At 40.6% G+C, this 20,919-nt stretch overlaps 1 protein-coding gene across 6 annotated transcripts in view; it reads left to right on the top strand.

The window, feature by feature from the left end:
• Positions 1-20,919, top strand: part of DISC1 (DISC1 scaffold protein) — a 311,857-nt gene that overhangs the window by 153,334 nt on the left and 137,604 nt on the right. For all 6 annotated transcript variants that reach the window (XR_008316745.1, XR_008316749.1, XR_008316750.1 and 3 more), the window contains exon 10: positions 19,884-19,944. Coding sequence is in view for 2 of the 6 variants with exons in the window: in XM_053298880.1 (XP_053154855.1) it covers positions 19,884-19,944 (61 nt within the window). In the remaining 4 variants the exon portion in view is untranslated. The remainder of the gene's footprint in view (positions 1-19,883; positions 19,945-20,919) is intronic.

Consider the following 20,919-nt stretch of genomic DNA (forward strand, 5'->3'; position numbering starts at 1 on the left):
TAAAATCACTTCTTGTTGGAGTGCTTGCTATGTTGGTTTACCTGTGGCTTCCGTTGACATTCCAGTAAGCTGTGCTTGTAAATGCATCCCCCCCCGCCTTGCTCTCATATGGATTATCCTATGTTTCCTGTAGATGGTAAATGGACAGCATTTTTCTGTCTCCAGTGTAGCTCTCCCACAACTTTTCTGTGTTGCCCAGTGATTCATGATCTATAGGATATGCTGCAAGGGCAATTTCAGCATCTCTCCCCCATTCCTGTTGGCAGATCATAAGAAATATTTAAATTTTTGTGGCCTTTTAAATTTTGATTTTTAAATTTTATTTTTAACTGATTTTTAAAGAGTAATTGCTTTGCATTGTAGTTTGTATTTTCTCCCCCTGCCCCCTTTTGGTCTGTTATGATTTAATGTCTTCTGTGTTTTTATTGGATGTTTTAATGTTGTGTTGTGAGCCTCCCAGAGAACAATTTGTTATGGGGTGGTTAATAAATAGAATAGAACAATAAATAGAATAGAACAATATCGGACCTCTAAAAAGTATAAGCATGCATATGTATTCAGTACTTGGTCTGGGCCCCTTTTGCAGCAATTACTGCCTCAATGCGGCGTGGCATGGATGCTATCAGCCTGTGGCACTGATGAGGTGTTATGGAAGACCAGGATGCTTCATTAGCGGCCTTCAGCTCTTCTGCATTGTTTGGTCTCATGTCTCTCATCCTTCTCTTGGCAATGCCCCATAGATTCTCTATGGGGTCAGGTCAGGCGAGTTTGCTGGCCAATCAAGCACAGTACACTGTATACTTTTCAGAGGTCCGATATTGTTCTATTCCACAATCCTTTTCTTCTTGGTTCCATGTAATATTCTAATTTTCTGGGATTGTGGATTTGGGGTTTTCATGAGCTGTACACCATGATCATCACAATTATAACAAATTAAGGCTTGACTTATCTCGCTTTGCATGTAATGCGTCTGTCTCATATATCAGTTTCACCTTTTAATTTGCATTACTGAAATTAATGGACTTTTGCACGATATTCTAATTTTCCGAGTTTCACCTGTAGGGGAAGGAGGCTCTATGTTTCATTGAAAAGTTCATCAGCTGCTGCTCATTCCTAGGGCAAAGTCATTGTTCCCTTTTGTGGGAGGCAGGCATTAGAGATGTGCATGAATCAGCTCGGCTGTGTGCAGCTGCTTCCCTGTTCCAAGTAGCCCATGTGCTACTTGGCACATGGCTACTTGGCGTCAGCACGTACATGGCCACCGCACGCAGAGTGCTGGGAGCAGACAACCAGCTGCACACGGTCTTTTGCACACCAACGGCAGTTCCAGATAAGTGGTGGGTCGGCAGAGGAGCAAGTAAGGACCTGCATTCCTCCTTTTTAAAGGAACCGATCCCCACCCCACCGGACTGGTTTGGGTGTACCCACCCGAACCACTTTGGCACTTCCATCCTGAGCCACCAAACTGGTTTGGGCCCATCCCTCGCAGACGTTCTGCTGCTGGATGACAGAAGTTGCCATCATATGTCCAGGGCTGGTGCAGTCCAAAAGGTAGTGCAGGCAGCTGCCTGAGCAGTAGAATTTCAGGGGCACCATGTAAGTTGTGCTCTTGAAGTGCCCACGCACAACTTTAAATATTTGCACACTTGCGTTCTTGCACAAGACTTTTGGTGTTCCTTTAGGTACCCGCAGCAATGTGAGACAATTAGAAACAGCAGTGTAAGCCTGTGCACCAGTTATTCTAGTTAGCCATTTACTGGAAAGAAAATTGCTTGGATGTCACTGTAGATGTAGAAGCTGTAGAGAATAAATGGGAAAGAATTGTTTTCTTATGCCTAAACAAGTTTTGGGTTACATATCAAAAACAAACACACCACTACCACATTGTTAATGTTAATTTTCTTTGTTCTGTGTGTGTGTGTGGGGGGGTGTTTGTGCTGGCAGCACTCTATTTTTATCACTCTTAATTTTCTTAGTTTTTCGGGTAGTGTTTGATGCACTGGTATTTTATATGAATGAAAGTGTGGTGGTGGGGGAACACATGTTTTGATGAAATGCTGGTCATTGTCTGCATACAATGTGTTGACTAATTCTTCTCTCCCCCACTTCCTTAGTAGCAAATTAGAATTATCAGAACTAATTCTTTCTTTCCTTCTTTCTTTTCTTTCTTTCTTTTCTTTCTTTCGTTTCATTATGTAATCTTTTCATTTGTTAGCATTCTGCAGCCAACATATTTCAGTTTGTAGTCACTTCTAATTTGCTGTTTGAAAAAGTCCCAGTTCTTTTATATATATTTGCGATAATATCGTCAGTCAACTGGAACAAGAAAAGAAAAAGATATTTTAATTATTCCCACTGTGGGGATTAGAACTTCACATGAGCTTCAAACCACCCAGAAATGCAACAAAGGACAATAATACAAGCTATTAAATCATCCCTTCCCCAAATTCTTCTTCATGTTTATGGAAGACATTTCTTTCTCCCACAGAAAATGTGTCTGAACCAATGGGATTCCCCCCCACCCTTGAATAGATGACATTGATTATTTAAACAGACGTTCGTAGCGGAAACCTATATGCTGCCTTTATACTGCGTCAGTCTGTTGGTCCATCTAGCTCAATATTATTTACACTGATAATGGTTCTCCAGAGTATCAGACAATAGTCTTTCCCAGTCCTTTCTGGAGATGCCACATATTGAACATAGAACCTTCTGCAAGTATAAATCATGCTCTACGACTGATATGTGTGTTTCACTGTTGCTTTTATTGTCTTTTGCTGATGAAAGTTCTCCTTTGTGCTGAGTAACTAAACATGGAAAGCTGTACCCATACCATGTGTAGTTGCATGATACTTTATAGTCCTAAAGTTATAAGCATATAGTAAAAATGGATGTGCATGTATCTTCTTTCAAAACCACCATCTGGCATGAAGATGTAACAACCTATGCTCCAGGAACATAGCTTTAGCAGGCACAGAAAACTGCAGAGAGAAGGGAAGAGTGATGAAAATCATGTGTTTCCCTCATAGAATGGGAAACCATGGCATGTTGGTGGAGGGTTAGTCTGGATGTTGGCCAGTAACTACATTACTCAGTGGGTCGGTTCATGTGATCCGCTAACTATGGTTAGTATTGACAACGTCACCTTGAGCCTAATGAGCTGGAGCACAGATCCATGACATTTACTTCCTGATTTCTAAACCAAGGCTCTGTGTCTTGTGTGAAACAGAGCACTGTGGCTTAACTCTGACTGACAAACCAGGATGTTAAACTAACTCCAAACTTGCTTGTCACAACCTGACTTGTTTACCAGAGTTAAACCACAGTTCCCAGCTTCACGTGAGCGGTAGGGCTGTAGTTTAAAGAAACTATGTGAGCAGAAGGGGTAGGAGGAAACGTGCAGGCTTGTTAGACTTGAGGTCACATGCCCCAACCTAACTAACCTTAGATAGCTGATTATGTGAGTTGACCCCCCCTGTAACATGACTGGGAACATCAACCGAGACAATGTGACCAGTGGAGCTGTCAATAAAATGAAGCTGATTTCTCAAAGTTACACTTGCTGACTTGGCATACTGAAGTCTTCCTTTGCTTAAAAAATAAATAAAAATAAATTCCATGTGCATAGGGGAGGGCAAAGACTTGATCTCTTCTGCACGAGAGGTCAAGACCAGATCAAAGAGGCTTAAGTTACAGGAGAGTAGGTTGCAACTGAATGTTGGGAAAAACTTCTTAATGGTAAGAGCAGTTTGACCAACACCCCCCCCCCCAAACAAAACAAAAAACAATTGCTTGCAGAGGTAGCCTCTCAATCCCTGGAAGTTTTCATGCACAGCTTCGACAGTCATCTGTTGGAATGCTCTAGCTCTGGGTTTCCTCCTTTCTTGCATCAAGAAAGTAGTTGGATGAGATGGCCCTCCAACAGGATGATTCTATTATGTATCCAATAGAAGTCACCAGTCTCTTTAAACAACTGAAACCTGCCTAGACCCCACAGAAGGTTTGAAACTGTATAAAGGAGAAGCTCTATATTTGTCCAGTCGCTTTATAAATCCCTGTGCCCCACCCCTCTCTCCACAAAGCTATTGACTAGGCTTCAGCAAATGTAATAGGGGCTTTAATGACTCCTTGGTTTGAGACTGGCCTTCTATACCCAACACCTTCTTCAAAGTTTTCGGCAATTTTTCATGGGCTTTTTCTGTAAGTGATGAGAGTTTTTTTGTATCAATCAGGTGTATCAATATGTTTTATTTAATTAATGTTATTGAAATCCCAGATTTTTTTGATTTAATTTCCAATTCTCTCTCACGCATGCATACATTTAGCAACAACTCATAGATTTATTTATTTATTTAGTCAGTCAGTCAGATTTATATGTCACCCTACTCCCATAGGACTCAGGGCAGCTTACAAACAATAACGTATACAGCAACACAATTCTATAAAATACATCTTACATAATGTCATAACCCGAACCCCATACAGTACTCATTCCACATGACATAGTAACCATGGATTACAAGATCACTCTGCGACCAGCTATCCCAGCGACCGAACACCCGACAGAACATTTCAGTCTTATATGCCTTACGGAAAGCCAACAGATTGTGGAGAGCTCTGATATTATCCGGGAGTCCGTTCCATAGACCGCTCAATAGATTTACCTCTTTCATTGTGGGCACAAGTACCACAACTGATTTTAAAAATGCTCTCCAGATCAATTCCAAAATCAGCAAGGCTGATTTAGTTCCTAATTCATTTGTTAAAGCTATTAGTGTTAGCTACATCACACACGTTTGCTATTAGTTCTGGGACAAGCTGTGTTAAATCTTAAGTATTAACTTGAAAGCTGCACTAAAGTTCTCCTCATTTCACCAAGATTATTTTTATTTTTATTTTGCCTTCATTTTCTGAATGCTTAAATGATAAATCAACTTATACTTCACAATAGGCACAGCTATATTTCCTGTGTAGTTATATAGAAAATAGCAATATACCTTATTCAGGTTAAAACAATATTACATAACTTGTATTATGATGAAGATGTTCTTTCAAAGATATTAGTGCCATTGGTTCAGCATAAATATGTAAGTTTCATGCAGTAGAGAAAAACCTGGTTCACTGCTTCTTGAAATTATAATTAAGGGCAGATATGCACCTTACAAGGAATCCAGGGCTGATGCTGAACACCACCAGAGGCCACCAGTGATGTTGCAGGGACAGAAAAATGTATAGCCTCTTGAAGGGTAGGGGAACCACAAAATATGGAAGAGAAGGGGAATCTCAAGAGAGGGCTGCATTTAAAAATAATTATTGCAGCATTCATTTTTCATTTTATTATGGGAAATGTATAATGAGATTTGGAGAAGATAGGCGAGAAAAGTAATGGAGGTAAGAGAGAGGGGAAAGAAAACTGAAAATGGGTAGAGAGGAGAAAAAGATTTGGAAGTGAGATGGAAATGAAAGAAGAGCAACATCTTTCGCTGGAATATGCTGACCATTTTAAAAACATAATTCTCAAAGTTTTGGTATTCTGCATAGACTGTTATACCTCATAAGCTTGTGTAGACTTGATATGTGCATGACTGGTGTAGACTTTATCATAATGTTACTTCCCATGCCAGCATCAGTGATATTGATAAAGAGGAATACAGACACTGAATGTCAATGTCTGGTCTGATCTACCCATATGAAGAAAAGGGCTATGTAGCCAATGCATGAGGGAGATTTAGCACTCCCTGAAGCCATGGTTTTTGAACTCAACATACAGCAACAGATTCAGAGGCATTCCTACCTCAGGACTTTAAATATGAAGTCTAGGGCCTCCACAGCCCCTGGGGCCCCCCATATTCTCTTTAGTCTGTTCTGGGTGGTGTGGTCACCCGGCCAAGCATGAGGATGCTTAATTTACAGGGGTGGGAGGCTCCCAAGGCCCTTAGGTCCAGGCTCCAAAATTACCTAGGTGCAGAATTTTTGTAGTAATTGAACAAGAATGGAGCAAGTATGCAGCCCTGCTTAACACCTCTCTGGGTCACAATGGCACGCGTTAGATGCCCTTGAAGGCTGCATCTAACTTTAAGAGAAGTGTCCAAATATAGCACTTGGAGCAGGTATAACAAATGCCAGTCAATGGAAGAAGTCCCCAGTTTTCCCCAAAGCTTAACCCGTGAAATAGAATTGAAAGCTGCCTTCAGATCTACAAAGGCAGCATATAAGGAGGTCGTACCCAGGGAGGAATATTTCTCAGTAAGATGTTGCAATACTAAACAGTGATCAGTAGTAGATCGACCCTCCCTAAAACCAGCCTGTTCGTCAGCAAGAAGAATGATCTAGCCGATCCTTTAACTTATCATGTAAGTGTCTTGCATAAAGCTTACCAATGACGTTAAGTAAGCTGATGGGTCTATAACTGGCTGGGTTCTTAAAAATCAGGACAACAACCACGACCCTCCACATTTTGGGGATTTGACCAGTCCTGTCTATATAGGTGAAAAGTGAGGCCAGGATTGGTGCCCACCAATCTGGATTATTTTGAATTGCCTCTGGGGGAATAAAATCCTCCTCCGGCGCTTTACCAGGTCTTAATTGCACAATTAAAGAATGAATTTCAGAGATTGAAACTGGAGCCCACAAAGGTGTAGACTCAATCTCATAAGAAAGGTGTCCAGAGCAAGCATTGGGGTCACTATACAGATCAGAAAAGTATTTCTCCTATACTTCAAGGTGGATGTGACAGTTTAAGGGAGTGAAATTATAGCTGGAGGAGTGTTTTACTAAAGGCCAGAATAACCATGATTCTTTGGTTCTAATAGCCTGGGCTAACCTCTTCCAATTCTCCATCACAGCCTCTCTTTTTAAATGCACTAACAAGTGCTTATACCATCTTTTTTCCTGCAGCAGAATCTGAGCATCGTGCCTACTAGAGGTTCTTTTGTACTTCTGGTAACTATAGTAAGGGCTTTCCTGGCACTGACACATTCTCTATCAAACCAAGATTGGGAGCCCATTTGACAGTGCCAAGAAGGCTTGAAAGTATTACTACATAAACGCTGTTGGCATTCAAGAACTAAGGAATTATAAGATGCCAAAAGGGTAGATGATGAATCATTTTACTAAGAATAGATTCACGTATATTCCTCAAATGATCAGAAACTAACAAATCTTTAAACACTTGATCCAATTGAGTTGACCATCTTTTTCGACAGAATACACCCCCAACCTCAACAGGAAGTGGGTACAAAGACTTTAAATGTGGGTGAAGGAAAGGGGACTTGAGACAAAGAAAAATGGGTAAATCGCTACTTAATCTGGGGGTAACCTCCAAGCTCTCCACATAAGGGAGAAGATTTCTTGAGGAAATGAAATAATCAATAAGGCTCATCATAGAACCTGCCAGGTAAGTAAACTCAGCAGGATGATCTTTAAGAACTGAACCATTCAGTATAGTAAAATTGACTCTAAGAACCATGCAACTTAAACACAAGCCTGCATAGTTAGATTTCATATCCTTAGAAAGACGAATGAAAGGGGGTTCGTCTGCCCCTGAACTATTAGGGTAGGCCTTCTGTTGTAAATACAGTATAAGGTAGAATCATCTGGAGTGTCTGAAAAGGCAAAAAGGAGGTCTACAATATAATTTTCAAGTTCAGACCAAACTGCTCCAATCTGTGATTTTCTGTTTAGTGGAGGGAGATAAATATTAATGATCAACACTTTATAACAAGTAAATTGAATCAAGACAGCCATAGCGAATGGTGTAAGAGAAGGGAGGAGTCTTGAAGAGGCTCGCAATGAGGTGGCAACAGGAACACCTAATCCACCTTTACATCTACCATGGCCAATCCCCAGTGACACTTTGAGTGTGTAAGAAAGAAAGCCATCAAGTATTAGGTCATCCAACGTCCAGGTTTCTTGTAAAAGAATAATATCAAAGCTAGCAAGAAATTCCGTAAAAGAGGGGTCAGTTATAGAAGAATACCAGCCCGATATATTCCACATTAGAAGCTCTATTTTACTTTGTCATTGCATAACTGTCAGTGAATCCTCAGCAGCTTGATAGGAACATAGGAAACTGCCATATACCGAGTCAGACCATTGGTCTATCTAGCTCAGTATTGTCTTCACAGACTGGCAGCGGCTTCTCCAAGGTTGCAGGCAGGAATCTCTCTCAGCCCTATCTTGGAGAAGCCAGGGAGGGAACTGGGAACCTTCTGCTCTTCCCAGAGCGGCTTCATCCCCTGAGGGGAATATCTTGCAGTGCTCACATATCAAGTCTCCCATTAAGATGCAACCAGGGTAGACCCTGCTTATAGCTATGTGGACAAGTCATGCTTGCTACCACAAGACCAGCTCTCCTCTCCTGATCATCCTCCCTGTAGGCAATATTTGAATGGAAAATCTCATCAGATTGACTTGATGGGCCTAAAGGGACAGAATCCATCCTATTATCAACCGGGGGCGGGGTGATCATAGGTTGTGTTACACCTGAGGAAATTCTCTTAGAGGGCTGAAACCTTCCCTGCATAACACCATTATTCAGACATGAAATCTGGCATCAATTATAAATCTGATCTGGACTTGGACCACATTTTCCCTTCCATCAACTTTGTACTAATATTAACTCCCCTCCCCCCACACACACAAAAGAAAAAAGTATAAAATAATCCATAGCAATTATACTTTCCCCTCCTTTGGAAACTGAGGCCCACATTAGGTGTGACAGTGAACTATGTGTGTCAAAACATGGGTCTGTCAATTATGTAGAAAGAGGAGGGTGAGAATCCATTTTTAAATAGCAGAAGAGCCACATGGATGAGGAGTGTGCAGCCTTCACCCCCACTAACTGCTTACCACCTTGCAGCCCCTCCGCCCTCTAAGCACTTTCAAGCACACTTCTGGCATCAGAGCTCAGCTGAGGGTGAAAGAATGCAGGAGATAAGCTGTTGAAGTGGAAAGGATTCTGCATCCTCCCCAGCATGCCTCTTTTGCTGTTAAAAATTGATGCCCTCTCTATATAATCATGGCAGAATCATGTTGAAACATCCAGACCTGCCTCTGTCAAGTCTTCTTTGGCTCTCAGAGTGCTCATTTGAATTTTAATCACTATAGATCTTTTTCCCCTTCAACTCTTTTGGCTTAGCTGCTAATTGACCTGATGTTCTAGTTTCAGATTTGTGGTTGTAACCCTCTGAACTAATTTACACACTGTGCTTTGAACAGAACATTCTAATGCAAATATAATGTCCTATTAGCAAACGATGAATGGTTACTATTGGGGTTTGTACAATGATTTGAGTTCATTATTACTGCCATTCAATATTGCAGATGAGCGGAAGAGAAAAATAATTAAGCAAAATAGCAGAGTAAGCCCCATAAGGAACATCAAATCAACATAGATTAAATCCTAGCAGGCTTAACTTGTGTTTAATATATATGATCCTCTGGGAAAGGGAAGTTGTGAATATATGTATGTACAGGATATAGCTGCCAACTTAATTGGATAAAAAAATTGCTACCAAGCAAGTAATTTCTCCATAATTATTCAACTTCTGCATAACATCTAATGTGTAATGTTACAATGAAATTGGTTTAAAAATGTTCCTCTGTAATAGAATAGAAGTTACATTTCTGAATGACTGCTTGGGGATTTAGCCAAATTAGGACACTGAACTTTACTGAGAATTTCATGGCCATAATTCACGTACTGATCTAAAAATGCTTACAGTTCTAGTGAGATAGCAGTATACACTGTGGTGTATAAAAGCATAAAAGCTTATACAGGTTGAACTCTTGTGATCAGTCCAGGCCAGAAGCAAAAGGGAATGTGGACATCTAAATATAGAATTCAAAGCACAATACGTGGGCTCATGGATGGTGGAATGGTTAACTTCAAGAAGATTGTTTGACAGCTGTAGTGGTCCCTCTGTTCACAGGGTGGTATGTTTTCTCCTGTATCTGTGTATTAATCTGTTGGTTTCAGTCTTGCCCATCCACCAGACCCACATCAGATATCCAAGAAATGGGCCACACACTGCTAAATGGTCACAAACTGAGCACATCACCAAGGGCAGATACAACACTATGAATTAAGAGTGTCTTTAAGGGGTCCTCCAGACTCCTCCAATTCCTGCCTTGTGACAAGGCTCCAATCCTCAGCATACATTTAAAATAATTAAAAACAACTTTCAGTTTAAGATGAGAGTTAGGGTTCTTTCAGTCTTCACTTGTGGCTCCAAAAAGTGTGGAAATTGCATGCTAAGCAGGTCATGTTAGCTTCTGTGCCATGTAAGCATAAAGACTGAGTACAGTCTCCTATATTATCCTGCCTTTCCAAGTTAGAATCTGTGCCTTGGTCTTTCACTGAGTTGGGGAGGGATGTGTCCAAGCAGAAATTCAACATGCAGCTTCTTCAATCACTTGCTAGTGGTGCACCTATTGAATTTCTGCCTGATGCAGCTCAACAAGACACAGTGCCACCTATTGTCATAAAAGCATCCTTGTTTTTCATAATGCATGGAGAGCTAGAGAACCCGCAACTCAAAGATGCATGGGAAGACACATGAGTAGCTATCTTGAAGTAAAAGTGTGAATTACTCAGGTTCAGCATCTCCACAAATTTGAGTGTGTGTTTGTGTTGTGCAGAAGAAATGGCACAATTTTGCTAAAGTGTTGTGGGGTTCCATAACCATGAGTGTCTTCTCTGCCACTTTCATTGGCTGTTCTTGACACCATGTTAAGGACAGGATATCATTTTCCAGATTCCCTTCTTTTCTGGACTAGTTTGGCTCTTAGATATTACTGTAAAAGAGCTTTTGTGGTATAATTCAAATAAATGATTCAGCTGGTCCTGAAAATGTCCATTACAATCCAAAGGAAGATCTTTTTGAACATGTAATAGGATTGCTTCTTTCATTATCTCTTTAAACCTAAATATTATTAGCTGCTGCTGCTTCTTTTTTTGGTCAAAAAGGTTACCAGGCAGCTCAAATATTTCATCCCCGATGATAAGGGAAAACTGCAAACTTATCTCTAGCAGTGGTGACAGCAAAGTATATCAAAACAGAATGACCCCACTACGTTGAAATAATATGCAATCACAAATGAAACTTGTACTTTCTTCCATTAAAATTGCCTTGTTTTATTCTCTGGGCCGAACAGGGTATATAGGTTTCCTTTTTGAAGTGTGCATTACGAACTTATAAAAAATCCCTATGCTGGGACCACTTAAAGCTGCTGCAATCTATAGGGCCCAACATATTACTCATTTGCATAATATGGCCGTCAGTTCCCGCCGTCAAAGCTCTCTTAAGAATTCTCATGTTTATAGTATTGTTTTTAAATCAGCTGATTATTGTGCATTCACAGACATGTTTGAAAAGCAGTTTGTGCCCTATTTATGTGAACCCTGTGCCTATAAAAACCATTATTTATGTGATTGGGAAGCATGAATACAATTAGCAAGTCATTAACACTTCTTCCAGAAGGGTAGCTGTGTTACTGCTGGAACAAAAACCTACCAAGAGTCTTGGGGCACATTAATGACCAACAATTAACGACTAACAAATTTATCGTGGCATAAGTTATTGTTAACTAGAGCCCCCTTTGTCAGATGCATGAAAAGTTGTCCTTGGTTAGCAGGATTTGGATGCACACATACACGGGTTCAGAGAAAACAAGTCTGTAAAGAATATCCATGTTTACCCTGGAACTTTGCATTGTTGGAGTTCCATACATACAGAATGCCAATTTGGATGATTTGACATTGGACATAATCCAGCCACTGGCCATGACATGAGGATATAAGATGTGAAGTTTCTTACATATACAGAGGATCCAGGAGGTTGTGCTGTGTATGCAGTGCTGTCAGCACTCACATTCAGTCCCCATGAACAGTGATCAAGTTTATGTGCAGGGAATAGAATTTAGAGACCAATGTGCATTGACCTACATCCCACTCTCAGCACATGGCATGCATCCTGATGGTGCACATTCACTAGTGCTGCTGCAGATGTTAATGATGTTCAGTTATTGATGTGAAAAGTGCCATACTGGGTACTTTGGGTGACTTTGGGCCAGTCACTTTAGCCTGCCTTACAGGGTTCTTGTTAGGATAAAATAAGGGACAACCATGTATGTTTTTATTTATTTATTAATGTATAAACAAAAAGGGCAGGATAAAAATACAGTAATATTTCAATGCTGTATACTGTAAATTACTCACTACTATGAGGTTTTCTATTGTAATGGCTACACAATAAAATGCTTTCTTCAGGTACAATAATAAATAAGTAAATATTTGAAAACTGCAAGAAACATCCATGGAAGAAACATCTCCTACCTTCCATTCTTTCACACACATTTACGCCTTTATGCACTCATTGTTTCCTCAGTCTGCTCCTGCCTTGGCCATTTTGTTCTTAACTTGAAAGGACATTGCCTGCACTCTTTCTTTTTGCTCAGTCCTATTGCTATCAGCTGATAAGCATGGCAAGGCACTTTAAACAAACAAACAAAAAACAAACAACCACCCTGCTGTGTACTGATGCTCATAAACACTTGGCTTTGGAAACAGTTGCCAAATCAAGACTATTTTTAAAGGCTTGTTTCTGTGCAGTAGTGTGTAATAGAAGGCCTTTTAAAGCCTGTTGCTAGGTACATAGGCACATAAATGCCAAATCTGAAACAAAAATTCTCCTTGCCACCCCAAAGATGTCTTTCAAATACCCCCTGAAATGGCAACTTAAAATGGTAGAAGTTTTTTGAGGGTACAAAAGTGGCCTTGGTTAACTCTGTACGAATGCTCACCCTGAGAAGAGCTGAAGATCTTCTCCCCTAGCTTAGAATCTCCCCTAGCCTGGAATTCCTTTTCCTGACTGGAACTGTCCCTCCACCTGGGCTTCAACTGACAAAGGGCCATAAGGCACAGCTCTGCAATGGTATTGCCCAGCCTCCACACAAAGGCAGGATCAAGTTCATTGCTCTTTACCCGTGCGTGGGCAGGTTCTGTACTCATTCCCTTCTGTATGAATGATTCTGGGTTTAAGTATCATAGAGCATGTATTGTTGCTTCTTGCATAGAAGTACACTTTGAAATTTGTTTTTTTAATTATAAAGAAGATATAAATTAGACATACATTAAATTACTTCTACAGTACATACAGACTCAAAATCAGACACGTCTTCCTTCCAGTGTCTTCACATAACCCCTGGCATCTTTAACCCATGGCTCTGTCTCACTGAATTTATACAATGTTAGTCAATTGAAAAATACTGAAACTTCTTCAGCTGCATTTGGTTGTCAGTTTGCATTTCCATTCTGCCACAATGCTGGTTAGTAGTAGATGCTGATTGTTCCCAGCTGTGCACCATAGGAACCAGCTTTTGTTTCATTGTGGGTGGAATTTTTGTACTTGTGGGGTCATTGCAAGGCAAACCATTGCTGACATGCCACAGTTATTGCTGTCTTTTAGTTAAGGGTGTTAACATCTTGCTGTGGCTGATGTCATCTCAAGGAGCCCCCTCCCCAATAATCAACATTATTGACTGTTGTTTTCCTTATGGCATTTTGGAGATGTGCCACTTTGCAATTCATATTATTTCTAACCTTCAGGATGTATTTTTGAGAGATTCTGGTCCTTGTTCCTTTTTTAAAATAACTGGAAGGGACAGTGGTTTTTTTCACCATTTGCTTCTCTTGGGCATGGACATGTATGTGTCAGTTTCCTTTGCCAGTTGCCAATGACAGCTTTGACTTTTATCAGTTACCCATATGTGACACTGATGCTCGTTCTCTTCAATATCTGCTTGAATGGCTAGAATTTGCAAATTAGGGAGATATCGGTTTCCTCCACACACTTCTTATTGGCATTGTCATTCCTTATATGACTCAGTAATGAATGAAGATCTTCTGGATGAGTAATGTTGCAGCACAGAACTGCATGTTGTTCTCTTGGATGAAGAAGAGCCTCTGAGTGCCTGGAATGTCCCCAAGTGCATACACAGAGTAGCCAGCCCACTGGATAGTCCTACAGTTCTCAGGAAGGAGGAAAAGGAGAACTAGGCATGGGATTCTGCCCGCTGACTTATCATTTGAATGAATTTCTGGAGGAGATGCTTCTGACTGTGATTTGTATTTAACAGAAAACCTGCTGTATAGTTATTCGTGTGAAATGGTATAATCCAGAATTTAAGACCAAATGACATTCTTGTGCCTCACTAGTTCCACAATAACATTTGGCACAGTAATAAGTATCCCTAGCACACCTGCAGACTAATTGTAGTGATGTCAAATGAAGAGTTTCAAGGGTTGCCATTGGTTGATGTATACTTCAGCTATGACAGTACAGAGCAAGCCGCTTTTTGAACTGAAGAGCAGCTTGCAACTTTGACAGTGGGAGCAGTTGCAGCAGAAATCTCAAAGAAAGATGTGCCTGAGTATGTGCTTCTCACTCACACACCTTATCTCATTTCTATTGATGTCCTTAAGCTAACCATTTAAAACCGGTTTCATGCATTCCTATTCCAAAAATGGACTTTTGAGCAAGTGGAGATAGAGGCTTACATTCTGCACAGTGCTTTGCCAATCCAAGAGCAAGGCATGCACCCTGATTCCGTTCAAGCCCCATGCTGGACCTGTTAGTAGAGCAAATATCTCACTACTTATAGCACACCATAGGAACATAGGAAGCTGCCATATACTGAGTCAGACCATTGGTCTATCTAGCTCAGTGTTGTCTTCACAGACTGGCAGTGGCTTCTCCAAGGTTGCAGGCAGGGATCTCTCTCAGCCCTATCTTGGAGAAACCAGGGAGGGAACTTCTGCTCTTCCCAGAGTGGCTCCATCCCCTGAGGGGAATATCTTACAGTGCACATACATCATCTCCCATTCATATGCAACCAGGGTGGACCCTGCTTAGCTAAGGGGACAAGTCATGCTTTCTACCACAAGACCAGCTCACCATGGTGGATCTGGTGGGCGACTAGCAGTGTTCCCTCTAAGGTGTGTATCTGTGTGTGTTCATGCACGCACACACCATTTGATGTCCACTCATTTAATTTTGGATCCCGCTCATGTTTAATCAGGAAGGTCCCACTTTGAATGCATGTGCCTTGATACTGCTTTCCAGAACAAAACTCAATCTGCACACAGATGAAAAAAATTAGAGAGAACACTGGTGACTAGACAGGCCTTTTAAGTGGAGACTGAATCCAGTGGTCTTTTGACCTACTTGTTTCTGTGATCATAGAACCAAAGTTGCCAGCATGATCTGAGCTGGGATAATTCAAAATATCCTGGTTACTGTGACCTGGATGCTTTTTCATTTCTTGGGTCAATTTTGACCCACCATGTCAAAATTTCTAGCTTTAGAGAAAGTCGCAGGTAATTGTCCCTGCCCCACAACTGTTTCCTTTGGTCACCATTTTGCATGTGCCAGACATTGTGCAAAGTCACAAGCAATTTTCTGAGGAACATGTCAGTGATGGTATATCTGGTAATTATGAATAAGTAACTAAAGACAAAACACAAATTTCAATATTTGGGATACAGAACATCTAAATACCAGATGCTAGGGAAAACGACAAGGGAGGCCTGTTGTCTCCATGCCCTGCTTGTATGCTTTCCAGACGTATCTGGCTGGCCATGTGTAAGATGCCAAGCCGGAGAGTGGGGTGGTGGTGGTGAACTGGGAAGGTAAGCTGTGCTACCTTACCAGTGCTCTGGTCTTACCCTGTTACCCTGAGCTCTGTGGTTCAAGGGTGCCATCTTGGTCACACCAGCCTGCTGGAGCATTGCCAAGTGATCTCTGAGGCCAATCCTGATACTCCAAGCCTCATAAAGCCCTGGCCTCAAAACGTGTTTCTCTGTCTAAGTAACTTAGCTCTGGTGGGAAGACTCTCCCTCACTCTTGCTTCCTTTTTCCTGATTGCTGCCTGCGGTCTTGACCTCTCTCTGCCTTTGACTAAGTACCCCTGTTCCCTCTGATCCTTGTTTGCCTGCTCTAGAACCCAACCTCTTCCTGTTTGGGACAATACCATTGCATGGATTGATGGCCTGCTTCATTCCTCCTCCCTGGGTCTTAGTACCCAATAGCCTAGATCCTTATCCCTGCTGCATTCTTATACACGGTTGGAAACCAGCTGCTGGTCTAAGTAGACCTTTGATCTGTTTCCACAGGTTATCTTCTTTTGCTCATATTATGAGGTACACCAGAGGATACACAGTGCATACAGATGAAAGTGCTGATTTCATAACATGTGAAGTGGCCTGTAAAGCCATTGCACAAATTTAAGGTGGCAGGAAGTGCAACAGAGAGGTGAATATTCTCAGTGGCATATTTGCAAATCCTAGGAGTTCTCAGAGAATCAGAATTCAGCAGCCAAACAGGACTCAGGAGTACTACAAATGAGAGAAATAATCAGATTTTGGACTCTTAATCCAACTACCAGCACAGATACTCTGGTGACTACTACGGACATGGGTCCAGTACAGATCTGACCCTCATCTAGCTTGTTATTTCTTATACGTAGGTCAGAGGCATAATAATCTTTTTGTGTCACACTGAAGGGGAAAAAACAGCTTTTGAAGCTTAATCAAGAAAGCTTTTCACATTTATTAATGGGTTTTTTTTGACTGGTATGGTTTATGGGAGTTTAGTACACAACAGTATGGCTCTGAAATCTAATTTGGACTACAGTTAGAGAGCTCTCTGCCATAGAAATTCTAACTACTCAAGGCAGTCAGAGACATGATGAACAAGTTCAGCCAGCCAGATTTGTGGCAGCTGCCTGGTGGTGCTTAACCCTATGTAATATTCCCTTTGGATAAAATGAACAAGTGCCATGACCTCAGTGAGGAAGTAACCCTGTATTGGGCTAACTCTTAACATCCAAAGCTGCCCTCAGCATTGCATTATTGTTTCCAGAAAAATTAACACTATAAAAGCCATCCCTAAAGGCATATCATGCATACGTATATCTATACCTAATGAAAATGTGTATGGCTCACAGTGTTTCCCTTGCTGAACAACTTGGCCTTCCTCATTACAGCAGCAAAAAAAAAAAAGGGGGAGTGAACAACATAAGCAAATCTTGAACTGTGATTCCAGGGGAAAAACCTATTTTTGATTGCAACTGATGCATTTTGATTGCAACTGATCTTCTTTCACCAGTATTTATAGAATTTACAAGAACTCCCTTCAGTACCAAAAATTGCTGAAGATATATATCCCAGGAGATATGGACCAAAAGAAACACTGTTTGCATTTGAAAACCAACTCTTTGACATGTTTACACGGTGAAGGTAAAGTGTGCCGTCAAGTCGGTGTCGACTCCTGGCGACCACAGAGCCCTGTGGTTGTCTTTATTTATTATTTATTTATTCAATTTATTTATTTATTCAATTCTTTGGTAGAATCCAGGAGGGGTTTGCCATTGCCATCTCCCGTGCAGTAAGAGATGATGCCTTTCAGCATCTTTCTATATTGCTGCCGCCCAATATAGGTGATTCAAACCGGCAACCTCTGGCTTGCTAATCAAGTCATTTCCCCGCTGTGTCATTCTTAACCTACCCCTCCCACCCTTATATGGTACTTTCTTGGCTATACTAAGGAGGTTTGTACTATGGCTGTTTGCCCCAAGTAGCAGCAGTTGAATAGCATTAAATGACATCTTCAGATTAGTGACTTGTTCTGCATTCTAAGTAGTTCAGAGGTGAGAACAATCCCGATATGTTTCATGGTGCTTTCTTCAGTTCTAGCTGGAAAGTAGAATCATTAGGATTTTATCCCATTATCTATCCTGGAAATCAAGGAAGGCAACATATATTGCTTATAGGTAAAGAGAATGCTATTATGTTCTTGAGCTTTTTTAATCGAGTTGAAATGTTTGACGGGGATGTGTGCATTTCCTACCTGTGTTTCCCATGGAGTTTATAGCTGACCTAGTTTTGCCTAGTGATGGTCTCTGATGCATTACTTTTTTTGTCATTGAACATTGCTGATTTATTAAGCTATAGGCTTCAAGGGCATTGTACAACTGCATGTAGAGAATAGGACACAACTGTGAAAAGTGAGAATTACTGTATCAGATAATATCCAATTAAAATCTAGCTAGCACAGCAGGAGAAATTGGAACTAGAGTTTATCATTCAAGTAACATAATACATTGTGGTATTAGCTGGAAACAAAGTAAGTGTGAAACAGATTCCCTACCTTCTCCTCCAATTATTAATATCTATTGACATTTCATAACAGGATGAGAGAGAGACGGAGTTGGAATGTGTCGTGTTCCAAGGGCATAAAGTGATGGGGATAGGACTAAGAGCACTAAAGGCAGGAACAGAAAAACTACCCATTATCAAAGAACATATCACATGCTCAAGTGAAAGTATTTGCAACTGACACATAAGTACAGGCTGACAAATTGGTTTTTACTTTTATATGTGATTCAAGGATGTGATTATATGCTTGCCAGATTTCTGTAGTTTCACAATCCTGGACTGAACTGTGGAAGAAAGAAGACTAAAATTTTAAAAAGAATTAGGGGTGGTTTATGTATGGCCCACGGGCTGTACATAGGTTGCCAGAACCTAAGGGGTATACTCATGGGTCAAATGGGCCGTAACCCAAAGTTTGGCTTACAAAAAGCCAAACCTGTAGGGTATGGGAATGATCCTTGAGATCGTGAACACACAACTGTGAACACATAATTCACATAGCATGCTGAACCTTTAATATGAACTGGGGCTTTTGTGTGTAAATGTTTATACACACAGGCCAGGCCACCACATTTTTTCATGGCAGAAGTATCATATGAGAAGGGCCTGCTTGTGAAAGAATTTACATGTGTAAACTCCAGTTTCCCATGGGAGAATACATGAACTTAAGAATAAGTGTTGCCCCTTGTGCATTGTTCACAGGCAGCTAACCAGTTCTAAATCATCTTTTAATACATTTTTGGTTATATAAAAAAGAGTGGATCATATGGCAACACAAGGCCTATCACACCTTTAATCAACAACCAACAAGTCAACAGCTAAGTAATTCTGGCACTGAGAGCCATTTGGGGTCCACTTCATCAAATGCTGGAATTGTGGCTTAGGCAGCCAAGGTCAAATTCTAGCTCTTGTTTGTGTGTGACTGGGAATGTGGTGAGTGGAGAATTCCATGGACACATTAAAGCTGATGCACTCTATCCGATCATTATTGTTTATCTCTCCAATGCTTTAAACATGGTAATTCTTCATGAAATCTCTGGAATGTTTTACTTCTATTCTTTGGTACCCTAGGGCAAGCCACCTAATGACGCAGTGGGGAAATGACCTGATTAGCAAGCCAGAGGTTGCCAGTTTGAATCACCTATATTGGGCTGCAGCAATATAGGAAGATGCTGAAAGGCATCATCTCTTACTGCATGGGAGATGGCAATGGCAAACCCCTCCTGGATTCTACCAAAGACAACCACAGGGCTTTGTGGTCACCAGGAGTCGACACCGAATTGGCACACTTTACTTTTACTTTACCCTAGGACAGCTTCAGTCTCCTCTAATAGGTTTCATGCCATTCTACATATCAAGCCTGGCATTTGTGTCCTCCTGCTAAATGAGTATTTTAAATCTGAAGGAAGTTCTTTCTTTTTTTCTTTGGACAAATGGATGCACTCCTCCTGTAGTACTCAGCAGGCTATGTTTTGGAGCACACTTTTATTAAAATATTTGTTTAAACATATAGTTTAGGTCTGAAACAAAATGGGAAAGGTTGAATAAAACTTTGGATTTCCTCTGATGCACAAATCATAATAAAAGTAATTCGTACAAGATCTATGTTACTGCTCTGCTGTCTCTTTTCCTTCCCTTAATGAAAAGAACTGTGATTTCTATCTTACAGAGAAGAAGTTGAAGGAAAATGCTTTCAAATACATGGAAGTGCTGGAGGAAAAACTGCAAAGGTAAAAGCATGATAGGATCTTTAAAATATTTTTTAAATTCTCATTTTCAATTTGTCCCTTGGGTTTTAGTTCTGCCCTGGTGTCTATGATGTCTACTTTTGTTCTTCTGGGTATAATATAAGGTGCTGGTTTGAATTTATAAAGCTTTTAATAGCTTTGAGGCAACATTCCTTGCTTGCTTGCTTGCTTGCTTTATTTAACAACACCAACAACACAGTTTCAGTCAAGGAGATCAAGAAGAACAAATCCATCATGAAGATCTTCATGACATGTTTTAAATCACAGAAAACATATAAGATTGAATCTGGCCATTAACATTACTGCAGTAATTAATAAATAAAAGCAATTTCTTATCAAGCCTATCTATTGTTATTTTCTGTGGCATTTTTATAGTGGATCAGCTTAATTATAAATGCCACTTCCCCTACTTGATGCAACCAGTTCTCTATAGTTGGTGGGGATGTCCCCATCACCCATGCCTGAGCTATACAAAGCCTGCCTACAACTAAAAGACAGATAACAAGTTCTCAATAATCTTTTAATTCATGTCCTCTTATATAACCAAAAAGAGTTACTTTGGGGTCATATGGCAATGCAAGTCCTATCACACCTTTAATCTCTAAAATAATTTCTTTCCAAAAATTTCCAATAGTAGAGCAAGTCCCCCAAATATGAAACACATCAACTGCTGTCACTCCACATCTCCAACAGCTATTGTCAGGTAAATGATAAATATGTTTCAGATGAGATGGTGTAAGATACCATCTAAATTGCAGCTTATGTGAGCTTAATCTCAAGGGGGGGGGAATTATAGTATTCTTCAGACATCTCTCATTATTAGAAATAGATTTTGTTAAGTCTCTCCCTCCCGCACCCCCATGACAAAACAAAATCCAGTTTTCAAAAAAGGTCAGAAGTCGGTGTTCTGCCTCTAGTTTTTCAAAAGTTTCTTTGGAGAAATTTGGGAGGTTGCCA

Source organism: Hemicordylus capensis, chromosome 1 (genome assembly GCF_027244095.1).
Source record: "Hemicordylus capensis ecotype Gifberg chromosome 1, rHemCap1.1.pri, whole genome shotgun sequence".
NCBI lineage: Eukaryota > Metazoa > Chordata > Lepidosauria > Squamata > Cordylidae > Hemicordylus > Hemicordylus capensis.